This window comes from Echinops telfairi, unplaced genomic scaffold (assembly GCF_000313985.2).
Source record: "Echinops telfairi isolate 266 unplaced genomic scaffold, ASM31398v2 ScPeMD7_7469;HRSCAF=8507_1, whole genome shotgun sequence".
Classification (NCBI taxonomy): Eukaryota; Metazoa; Chordata; class Mammalia; order Afrosoricida; family Tenrecidae; genus Echinops; species Echinops telfairi.
The window spans coordinates 66,725,130-66,737,885 of NW_022111373.1; the positions used below are offsets into that span (position 1 = coordinate 66,725,130).

The 12,756-nt window shown below is 41.8% G+C and overlaps 1 protein-coding gene across 1 annotated transcript in view; it reads right to left on the minus strand.

Annotated features, from left to right (window-relative positions):
- The window catches only part of VCAN (versican), a 117,666-nt gene that overhangs the window by 14,212 nt on the left and 90,698 nt on the right, over positions 1-12,756 (minus strand). Inside the window, exon 12 of the mRNA XM_013004896.2 lies at positions 7,291-7,355. Coding sequence (XP_012860350.1) covers positions 7,291-7,355 — 65 coding nt within the window. The remainder of the gene's footprint in view (positions 1-7,290; positions 7,356-12,756) is intronic.

A 12,756-nucleotide genomic window follows, 5' to 3' on the forward strand; every position in this document is an offset into this window, starting at 1 on the left:
AGGTTAAAACTGACTTCAAGAACACCAGGCTTGAAGACACAAAGGGTCATTAGACAGGAAAGAAAGAAAAGATCCAAGTGGATGTCAGAAGAGACTCTGAGATGTGCGCTTCACTGTCGAGCACCTAAGGAAAACGGATGAACTAATGATATAAAAATGCTGAAAAGAAAATTTCAAAGGGTAACTCAAGAAGACACACACTTTGGCCATGTTATCAGGAGAGACCAGTCCCTGAAAAAGGACATCATGCTGGGTAACATGGAGGGGCCACAAAAAAGAGGCAGACCCTGCAAGAGTGGGCTCAGGCACAGCAACAATCGTGGGGATGACACACGACCGAGCAGTGCTTCCTTCTGTTGTGCAGAGGGTTGTGCAGAGGGTCACTGAGTCCGAACTGACTAGGTGGCACCTAACAACAACAATGACAACAAGCACGAAGCTTCTAATGCAGGACAGCATATGACAGCGTTATTTCATTTTCAGAGTTCCAATTAAATAACTACCTCTCTGCATTAAAAAAAAAAAAGTACCACAAAAGACCATCAATTCAATTCAATTGGATTCAGTCACATTTTAGTCCTTGTTTTTTCTTTCCTTCTCCCCCGACTCCTGCCCCCAACAATTAGATCCAAGCAAATCAACTGCCAAAATCGTAAAATGATTCAAAAACTCCTGGCTGAAATCCAGTAACTCACAAGTACAGTTCTCTTACATTTAAATTGTCTCTACAAACCTAAAAGCTCATTATAAACCAATCCTTATCCTGAGTAGAAAAACTCAGAGCAAAGTTACTCGTCAAAATGTATCAACATTTTTTAATGCTTGTATTTATTTTGTTCCAAATAATCAGTACTTTGCTCTAATTTTTAGAAAATATATATTTATGGCTCCCATTAATATGGAAGAGAATTATCCAGCATTATTTCTGCAATGGACATTGAATAAAGCAGACCAAGGAAGAATTGATGCATTTAAATTATGGTGTTGGCAAAGAATATTGAAAGTACTATGCACTGTCAAAAGAACAAACAAATATGTCTTGGAAGAACTAAAGCCAGAATGTTCAAACCCAACTAGATGGCACCTAACAGCAATAAACATCCTGCAATAAATCTGACTTCACTCGATGCCCACGGTCCTAACCCTCAAGCTACCACAATTACAGGTTGAAGACTGGTTAGGAGTCCTTGGGTGGTGCAAAGGGCTAACACATTAGCTGTTAATTAAAAGGTTGGTGCTTTGAGTCTACCCAGAAGTGCCTCAGAAGAAAGACCTGATGATCGATTTCTTCAAAATCAGTCAAGACAAACCCTATGGAGCAAAGCACACGTGGTTTGCTCTGAGTCAAAATTAACTCGATGGTGACCAAATTATTTTCTTAAGAGTGATTTGATTCTTTTTCATCTCATTCAGGAAAGGTGCTCTGGTGGCATGGCGACTTGTTTGACTACTAACCACAAAGTAAGCAATTAGAATCTACCACCTTTCCATGGGAGAAAGATGAGGCTTTCTGCTTCCTCCCCACCCCGCCATCCAATATATCCATTCACCTATAATTCTGTTATTTGTTCCCCGCCCTCTTCCCATGCCTTCAGGGAATCATTACTCCCATTACTATTTCTTTAGGGTTCATCACTTGGATTTCATGCATCGAATGATCTTAATTATACAAATTATACAAATGAACAAAATGTAATATTATCTAATATATTAATAATAAGGGCTCCTGGGGGGTAGGGTGGGGGAAGAGGATAAAGGGGAGCTGATATGAAAGAGTTCACGAAGAAAATGTTTTGAACTGATGGTGGTAGCAATTGTACAATTATGCTTAATTTAATTGGATTATGGATTGTTATAATATGTTTAAGAGCTCCTAATAAAATGGTTTGTTTGTTTTTTTAATTAACAGCCTTGCAAACCCACAGGGGCAGTCTTGCTGTCTTATGCAGTCACTATAAGAGCCCAGTAGCAGAAGGGTTGTTCATTGGGCTGCTAACTACAAAGGCCACAGTTCAAAAGCACCAGCCCTGCTTCGAGGGAGAAAGACACAGGGCGTTAGAGGGTTACAGTCTTGAAAACTCTCAGGGGCAGTTCTACCCACCCTACAGGGTCACTGTGAGTCGGCATTGACTGGATGGCAGTAAGTTTTGAGTATTACAAGGTCACTATGAGCTGAGATCAACTTGGTAGCAGAGAGTATTTTTCAGAGCAGAGCGACTTGGCTCTTCCTCAGCTCTCTGCCAGTCTCCAGCTTGATTTAATCAGCATGGGGGTGGGAGGAATGGCTTTAGACAGTTATCTATGAGCTATTAAATTCAGGAAGGGCTTACATCCTCTCAAGGTGAATGTCTGATTAGATAGTGTCTCAGAGGCCCTACCTTTCACCTTTAAAACACCACAAGGCCATGAAGAGTGTTTCAGCCCACCCCACTCCGCAGATAGCTACAATCACAGCAGGAACAAAACAAAATGCTGGTGAGATGTAATTGATTTGTCCTCTCATACCATGATGGATCATTGCCTCTATTCTAATATTAAAACAGGATTCTATATAAAAAAGCAATAATTATTTTGCAAGGAATTTTTTCATTGCTTTCATAGTGGAAGTTGCTTTGAATGTTTTCAGGTTTGAAAACTGCGTTCAGTTAAAGAAAGGGAATAAAACCGTCCAGTGTTAGTTGCTGTTACAACTGTCCATGTTCTAGCTGGTCCGCTACTTTATATACTAGGAAATGGATCTTTACAGAGAGTGGAAGCAATCGACGAGGTTAAGGGAACCAAAGAATGCCCTATTCATGCATATCCTTCCATGAAACATTCCCAGGTGGGAATTGTTTTTTCACACTGATTTTTAAGGGGCTTTAAAGAAGATAGTGTCAATAAGAAAATCAAAGTGCTGAAGACACAACCTCTACTCCAGAGAATTTTCAGCCCCTTCAAAAGAGTCTTGGCTTAAATCCTCTTTATCATCTAAGACTAACAAGTTGTCAGAACAGCAGCTCCTATCGATTGGCTCCTGAGCCAATAACTAGCCATTCTCCATTACACTGTAGCCACTGAGATGGATTAGTCCTTAATCTCATCGAGTAGCTTCAAAATCAATCAATGGGCATAGGTTCTCCTCAAGAGTAGGCCACTCTGCTTAGAATTTCTCGGATTCTTTTCCTTTCTACTGGATCCTAAGTAGTGAAGATAGGAAAGAACAGAAAACAAAGTTTTCAGAGGTACTGGATACAGTTGACTTTTTGTGTGTCATAAATTTGATCACACACACACACACACACACCCTTCTACATCTATGAAAGCTCCTTGGATCTTGGGAAGGATATAGCCAAGACCTTTGGCCATGCCCCTATGTGTATTTAACTGAAAAACAGAGAAATGCACATCATAAATACAGTAAAGAGCCAGCATGAAACCACAATAAACCCCTTGAGATGGGTAAACTGAACTCCTTCATTTAGACATGATAGCTAACCAATCAGTTCTAGACAATAGCTAGCCACTTGGAAACAGTTCAAATTTGTGACTGAGGAAAAAGTAGAAGATATTTCTTACTGTAGGTCTTTAGAGTATCTCATGTGCTGCTGGAAGGGCAAATTGGGACTAGGTAAACTAGCTGTCTATCATCCATCTACTCACCCATCCACACACGCATATGGAGCTCTTAATTTTTCAACTCAGATCGAAGTCACTTTTCATTCTTTAAGATTCACCGTAGTTTCGATTGTCTTGATTGACCAAGCATGCTCTCTGTTATCAAATCATTACAGATTTTGCCAAGTACGGTTAAATAATCACATGCTTTCCACTGATAAAGGCATTCTTGCCGAGTAAAGCCCTTTTATGACACAGTACATTATTATGCTTGATAGGAGAATTTACAAAGCTTCAAGTTACAACTTGGTTTTTCTTCATTGAATAGTTCAGTTGTTGCTCTCTAGCCATTCCCCCTCACAACTACTCACACTCACAAGAACACTTCAAAGTCCTACAGAGTCACCAAGAACGTTTTGGGTTTTTTTCAGAATTGTTTTTTCCGATATCTCCTTCATTGCGCATACGGTGAAAACACAGAAAGACTGGTCCCCAGAGCGCCCTTAGTTGCTAGGGTTTTATTAGAATACATGACAAATATATATTATTGGCTGCTTACAGCACTTGAAAATCAACTCACTTCACATGTAACTTTCAGGCTTCACAAAATCCAGCAGTTCATGTGAATATTTTCAACTCAAAGCTACAGGTACTTAAGTCACACAGTTACTCCTGCATAAGTCTAGGCGGCATTTCCCAAGTTGAGAAACGCAAAACATAATATGACCACTAGGTGGGGCTAGCCATCTATCATTACGTTTATTATCAATTAAATCACTAATGGCAAAAAATAGTCCTGGAAATACGACCGTCCACTCTGTGGGCGCGGGGGTGTGGGGTGGCGCTGAGACTGAATGATTGTTTATGATGAGTCCTCGCGTGCTAAGAACTCCGTACTACACTAAGAGCCTCTGTTTATCCGTATTTCCCAAGTTCCTCGCACCCTATTCTGTTGCAGGCCGTTGAGATATAGTCAGCATTTATCTGACTAAAATATTCATCTACAAGCATTTCCTTTTTTCCATTTTGTCAATGAAAATGATCAGAACGTGATTTACATTAACGGTGACGTTGTATCAGCGGCAGAGAGGACTCTCTCCCACCCACCTGAAGTTCTCAAAGAACGGAACGAAGCAAAAACCAACAGGCATGCTCCTAAAAGATAGGCCTGTAGGGTGTCACCCACCGGGGAGGTCATTTGTTTTCTTTTTGGAGTAAAAGCTTATCTAGATTAGCCACACAAAATGGTGACACCGGAACTGAAAGTGCCCTTTCCGTTGTGCAAGCTCTCTTTATCACTGAGGACCAATTTTGTCAGAAATCAAACCCCAAGGGCAGGCCATGCCCAGGGTGAGCAGATAACACCCCACCCCCCACCCCCAGAACAACAAACTCCCAGTAGAGCACACATCGCCCAGCGGGTGGCAAAGCCAATGGAAACACATGCTGATAAGAAGCCACCCTCTCAACTAAATAGAGACATCAGAAGAGCTAGTCTGTGCCAAATGCTTACCTGAAAGGGGGCTACTTATCACAGAAATCAAAACAGTTGGTAACTTTAAAAGACTCCTCCACCCCACCCCCAACAAGGCTGTGGCACGAAATAGGAATTTGTTTGTGGTCTATGCAGACTACATCTAACTTTTTTAACTTGTACACGGCAACTCATCCCCCTGCAAGGTAGACACCGACCCTCTTCCGACCCTGGCACTTGCTTGAAGTCTCTCTGGTCTGAGTTCTGATTTATTTACGTTCTAAGGGAGGTTAGGATTCTGCCTTGTCTTTTAGCTCAACAGGCTAATAATTCTTGGGCCCACAGCTAAAAGCAAAAGAGCAGCTCTGTTTAAAGGAGAAAGAGATGCTTGTCTTAGTGTCCCTCTCCTCTGTTGGCGGCCTGGCGTCCAGTCCTACAAACGTGGATGTGCTGGAGGGAAGAAAACTAACTTGGGGTCTCCTGACAGTTGGTACAGTGGCAATATGCCCATGGTTTTCCTAGCTGGCAGACCTGTGTGCGAGAGAGACGATCCGGCCAGCTCTGGAGTGCAGCGCTAATCTTGTGTAATAGAGTGAGCTCACTGCCCGACAAAGCTGTAATTATCACAGCATTTTCCAAAGGACGTGAGTTACTCCCACTGTGAGGCAGGGGCCTCCGGCAGAGCCCTCCACAACAGGAACGGTGCCAGTGTGCACCCTCACTCCAAGCTTATTTGTGCAGCTCCTCTGTCTTGAGGAGCTAACAATCCAAATGCAATGAGGAACTGCCAAATCCCATGCAATTACTTAGTGAGCTAGTTTGCCATTTCCATGGCGATACCTTGCCATAAACTAATTAGCAAGGGAGGGTAAATGGCTGTGATTTTTAAAGCCCGATGAGCCCGGTTGTAAAAATCATCTGTGAGAAAGAACAACCACACTGATGAAAGCTCTTGTTCTGAGTCTTGTTTTTCATGACAATCTGACAGAATTTTCCAGTGATAGATACAGATTATGGCGGGGGGCGGGGGGGCTCCAAAAATTTCATGGAAAAATTTCATTATCTTTTCATTCCTTATTTCCACGAACTATTTGAAGCCCCCTGTGTTAGTGTTCTTGCTCCTGGGCTTGTCACTGGCTATCTGCGCTGCACTCCAGGCAAACAGTAAGAGCGCTTCGTGGTCAGTAACTAGTCCGCAACCCTGCAGGTCTCACACAGAAGGAAAAGACGCTGCTGCCTCTGGGTTGAAATCCAATTAAGCTGCGCAGAGTTAAGGCTTTCTCGGGGGAAAGGGGAGCTGACAGTAATGAGTGCAAGAGGAGGAGTCTATGGAATTGATGTGAAATTGCACAACCCTCCTTGACATGGCCGAGCCAATAGATTATACAGTGTATGAAGCAAATACCAATAAAACGATTAAACATGAGAAAAATGAATTTTTCTTGAAGAGATTATCCAACATTTCCAAAAGGGACTGTGAAAATTCCTCCACTTCTAAATCGCATGTTCAAAAATGAAGAATTCGTGTAATGAAGACCGTAAGGTTTAAGTTAACTAAATTATTAGGGACAAGCGCTGTAACCTGTTCACAGAGAAGGGGTCTTTGACTTGAAGATAAACCCATAACACAGCCTGACACAGTATTTCTACATAACATTTTTCTATTAAGTCCTCTAAGACTTTCAGGAGAAAAAGAAAAACTTAAGGTTTGGGTTTGGGGCTTATATTTTGCATTGTTTGCGGATAATACTTTCAAAAGAGCAGAAAACAACCCCCCACAAGTAAACCATTAGCCATCATGATGATAAATAGAGAAAGAGTGGAGTTGTCAAGGATTTCGAAATCAAATGACATGTCACATTGGGCAAATCTGCTGCGTAAGACCTCTTTTAAAGTGCTGATGGTCAAGCATGTTTCTTTGAGGACTAAAGTGGAATGCACTTGAGTTCCGGTGCTGGTGAAGAGTATTGGACGTATTGCAGGTGGCCGAAAGAACAAATTTCATCTCATGTACTTCGGATATGTTCTCAGGAGAGCCCAGTCCCTGGAGAAGGACATCATGGGCAATAAAGTAGAAAGTCGGTCAAAGAGATGAAGGCCCTCAACAAGATGATCGCCACAGTGGCTGCAGCAATGGGCTCCAGCACAGCCGGGCGAGGATGGTGCCCGACCAGGGAGTGTTGGGTTCCGGTGAGCACAGAGCCCCTGTGGTCCCGCACCGACTCCACAGCACGCAGCAGCAGCAGCAAACGCTTCTCCACGGGGCCCTCCAGGCTCTGTCCACCTGAGGCAACACATTCATACTTAGGGAAACACTTTATAAAATATGAAATAAGGTTTAGAACTTGTAGTCATTTTTCCTAATTCACTAGACTTTATATCTTTAAAGTCATCTTTTGTTTATCAGCTATATTGATGTGCCTATCTTTGATAAATCAATGAAACTTCCTTCAAAACTCTGAGCAGCAGGGTTTCTTAAAGTTTCAGGTAAAACGTGCTCTGACATTTTTCAGATATAGAAGGGCAGCAAAGATGATTAGCAAGTGTGTTGTCCACTTTTCCTTTCCAACACTCATGAGAAAGTTGTTTCGGGGACAACTTGTAACACTTCCAGTCGGAACTGTGTTTTCCTTTGGGTTACAAACATTGGGGGAAGCATAGTACTCAGCTTTTTTATTCTTTCAGGAACTTTTTCCCCTTCTTGTCTGTATTTGAAAGCAAGCCCGTCAAATGTTCTATACTACCCAGGTTAAAGCATCCATTTCTCCTTTCATAAGGGTACAACTTTGTTTATTTACTTTTCATTTAGATAACCCGAAAATGTCTCCAAGAGATTAGGCCAGAAGTGTTTGTGTGATCATTTCCGAGTTCAAAAGACAGCAGTGAATCAACCGAACAAATGGGTGTGAATTAATAACCGCCAGCATGTGACGAATGGACTTTAGGTGAGCCACGTTGCTAGGGGAGGGAGAAGTAGAGATGGGAGTGAATCTCTGCCTGAGGAGGCTAAATGTTAGAAAGTCAACTCCCTAAGGACTTAGGGGGCAAGGCTGCAGACGCACAAGAGAGGAGCTCTTTATGACCCAGCCAGGGAGGCCTCCTGGAAGAAGACTGTTGGCTAAGAAAGGCACATTATTAAGTGAAATTAGAGGCAGAGCATTCTAAGGATGAGGGCTAGAGCATGTCAAACCCCCATAGAAATGAGAGATCATGGCTAATCTCAAGAACGATAAGTATTTTGAGATGCTGTTTAGGGAGTGGCAGGAGATAGGATTTGGTGCCCAGGAAGCAGGGTATAAAAGGCTTTGTGTGCTATGTAACCATTAACATTTATACCGAAGACAATGGAAATGCATTCAAGAATTTATACTGAAGGGAAGGGATGGCACTGGGGCTAGCAAACATCTGGGGGAAGGAGACATTGGATAAGTCATCCCATGCATCAACAGGTTAAAGGAAAGTTAAGGTACAAACGCGAGATAAGCCACAGCTGTGTACGCAGTCTAGCTGTACTGTGTGTTCACTTGGATGGTTTAGTGGTGTCTGAAGAATTACTTGGGTGACAAGTAAAAGAATTCCTTATGGAAGTCACTTGGGAGAGCTTCTTACAAAGCACTAGACGCATTTCACCGTTGGAGATCAATAGTCAAGTTAAAGAATAACTATTAGTAGAAGGACGAGTGACAAAGTGAAAACTAAATGTGTCAAGAGAAAAGACCTTGATGCACAGCACAAGGGTCAGGCTAGATCCAACGGTATTCACGAGCGCTCTCTTGGGACATTTTTTGGGAAAATACCCCAAGTAAACAATGGGGAAAAATAATGTATTTTGAAAAGATAATAAAGACAAGAGTTTGGCCTTTTAGCATTGACATCAACATCCTACAACGGAGCCAATAATGTGGAATGAGTCCATCAGAGTCTGAGGAGTAAGGGCAATTTACAGCACTTGTTCAAACAACTTCAATAATGTATCCAAGCTTTTATAATTGATTAAATCTAGCCATCAAGCACAATCATATTGAATATGATCTAATTCCACCACACATTTTTTAAAAGCAAAGTTTATTCTAATAAAAGAAATGATTGAATCGAAGCCTAATATAAACTACATTTTTTCATGGAGCTGTAAGACTGCGGAGCAAAGGGCAGTACTTGGTAAATATCAAAGGCCCTTTTTGTTTTAATGCCACTCTACCTCCCAAGAAGGATAAGCTTTAGTAAACCTTTCAAACAAGACATGGAAGGAAGGGGAGAGAGAGATGGGAGAAATCACTTTAAAATATAAACAACGTCCTTAAAATTGCATACAGTCAAGTTAACACCATTTCCAAGTGTAATCAGATACTGCTCTCCACATGAAGAGTTTACTAACTACGAGGGATATTTTCAAAGGCACAAAACTTGGAGTAAACAGCAAGACAAAGGGGAACTATTTTATTCAGAATCTGCACACATATGGAAGCAGTTACAGGGATGGTGGCTGGAGAAAGAACTACAGAGGAGTTTAAGAGACACCTAGGCTTTCTCAGAAGGGAAGGGGCTGGAGGAAAGGGTGACTACAAAAGCGAGGAAGTGGGACCGAGATCAGTCGGATGGGAGGGAGACAGGCCATTGGGCAGATGGTCACTTCTGTTCCAAATGTTCAAAGTGAAGGGTCACTCCTTCGCCCACTTTTATTCTACACAAAGAGTGAATGGTGAGTGAGGAAGAAACCGGGGGCTTGCCTGGGTGTTTGTTTTCCTTTCTGAATTTACTGGTGTCATTTCTTTGATAAGCTCTGCTCGTTTATTTCATCTGCTACCCTTCCTCGAACCCAAGCCCTCATTTAGTTCCTGCTCCACAATCCATAGACGCCGATTAAAAGTATGTATTTAATTAAACTAATATGCTCGTTTTTGTTGCCTAGTAACTGAACATGAGCATTTCAGAGACAGGGTGTTTTTTTCTCTTTTGACAAAATGTAATTCTCATTGATTTACAAAGTTTTGGGTCTGCCAAGATTCTGGAAAAGACAACGAAAAGATTTGCTTTATAGTAGCAGTTCTCAACCTGTGGGTCACGACCCCTTCGGGGGTCGAGCGACCCTTTCACAGGGGTCACCTGATTCATAGCAGTAGCAAAATTACAGTTATGAAGTAGCAATAAAAATAATGTTATGGTTGGGGAGTCACCACCACATGAGGCACTGTATGAAAGGTTCGCGGCATGAGGAAGGTTGAGAACCGCTGCTCTATAGGATCTGTGTGCCTCCACTAAACCATAACGCAGCCAGGCAAACAATAGTTGTTTTCACAAAGAGGAATAGGGTTATCGAATGAGCCAACCTCGCCTGTACAGCACCTGAGAAGAAAGACAAATTCTCTAAGATTTTTACAAACAATTATAGTGCTCGTTAGGTCACCATTCAGGCCCGTTAACCAAGTTCTCAGGGAGAACAGGGCCGTACCCTAGACACTGTGAGAAATTAAAACGGCAAAAAATAAGCCGTCCTTTGAAGAGCTTAACTGCTAATGGGGAAAGCCGAGTAAACATCTAGAAACGCACACAAACTCTCAGAATGAAAACAGACAAAGCAATGCTATATAACCAGCTACAGATGGGAAGCAGACTGCGATTTGGCTCCGTCACATCAGAAAGTAGAAAACGGCTTGCTTTTCATACACGCCACCTTGGCCAAAGGCAGCTTTTACAGGCTCTGGGCTGGACCACATAGGAACCCACGCTCTGTATACTCTAAAGGAAATTGGGGCCACCTAGAGTCGACCCCCTGAATCCTGGGGCATGCTTATCATTTCTGTGATGCAGTCTGGGAATCACCAAGGCCTGAATTTTTCACAGGACTATTTATAAAGAAGAGATGGTAGAATGAAGACTTAATAACAGACTCTTAGGTACCTTAGAAACCCAATGCAGGAAAATCATGAGCCTTTCTACTCTCAGACAGAAAGAGTTATGGTCTTGGCAGCCCACAGGGGAATTCTACCCTGTCCTACAGTATCGCTGTGAGTGGGTATGGACTGGATGGCAATGAGTGAGAAACCCAAATCACCCAACAAGAAGGAATGAATGCACTCAACAAGGGAGAACTCATTCAATGACTACTGTGTAACAAATGCATGAAAAGAAATATTAACATGGTTTAACTTTAGTTCACAGAAAGATCATTGAATTTTGATATTCACTTTCAAATGAAGTTAATAAAAACAAAATGGCCTATTTTAAATTTATATAAGGACCTTTACCACACCAACAACTATAGTTATTTAAAAAAATCTCCCTTACATAGGGCAAAATTAAAAATGCACCAAGTGCAGAGACATCATTCAGCTAGAACAATTCACCAATAGTAAGACTATTGATCTAAAGTCCCATATCAGAATCTTCTTTTAAAGACCATCTACTTTATTTGTTTTGCTACAACTAGAAAGTCAAAGGATGCTACGGTGCAGGTAAGAGTAAGGTGAGAACCAGGGACAGGTTTTATATGCGGTCCTTCAAAGGGAAATGGAATTCGTAACAGCTACTTGAAAGATGAGAAGCTGATGGGGCAACAAGTTTATCTGAATGGGGGTGGAATAGTTTGGAAAAGAGAACCACTGCACAACTTGAAGAAAGGAATCGATGTAATTAAACTATGCAAGTAGAGTTTACTGACTTGAAATATATCTTGCTGTGTATGTTCTGATAAAAATTAAATAAAGTGAAATTTTCAAAAAGAAAGAGAGGGGAAGGATACTCTTTTTAAATTCAAGAAGGTACCAGCCAGAAATCGTGTACTTTGAAGATAGGCTTGAATTCAAATAGTGGCTTCACCGCTTAATAGTTTTGTGCTTCTGGACAAATGCCTCAACTTTAGCAATCTTCCTTCTTTTTTTTTTAACCTCTGAAACATCCAATGCTCCCTTCTTAAATGTTATTGTGAGAAATAAACTTCTGCCATGGGCTAATTTGAGTGACCAGCACCTATTAGGCTCTCAATAACCCCCACCCCCACCACCCCACCACCCCCACCAGGGGAGGCTATTAAAAGAAGATAGTTAATCATGAGACCAGATGAGCAGACTCTAAGAGCTCAGCCATGCCAATGACCCGAGAGCACAGTGAGGGGTCCCTGGATAAACTTTCCAGAAGAAGAGATTACTTTGACATATACTCTCAAACAAACCTAATATTTGATTAAATTAACTACATGCAGACCAAAGCAGGTAATTCATCAATTCCAGGTTGAGACAGATACTGAATGAAATATATGCACGACAGTAGTTCTCAAAGGGAGGGGCCAGGGGGGTACTTGAAACGTCTTTTTTTGTTGTTTTTGGTTAATTTTTACCCTTGACGCTGTTTGAACTCAACAGTCACTCTGTGGGAGAAGGAGAAGGCTGTCCTATAGCTGTGTAAACCCGATCTAGGGTCATCGGGAGGTGGCAATGGGTTGAATGGAATAGTTAATCTGGAATTAGATGTCTAGTCCTGCAGATCCCAAATGTAGCTACATTTTAGAATCACCCTGGGAACACTCCCTAAATCCCATCTCCTAGAGATTTTGTTTTCATAAATCTGGGCCAAGACCCAAGTAGTAGTGTTCTGTTTGTTTGTTTTTTGTTTTTTCATTATGCTTCCCAGGTGATCGTAGTGAACAACCAGTCCTGAGAATCAACTAGGATAGGCAATCCACTTGAACT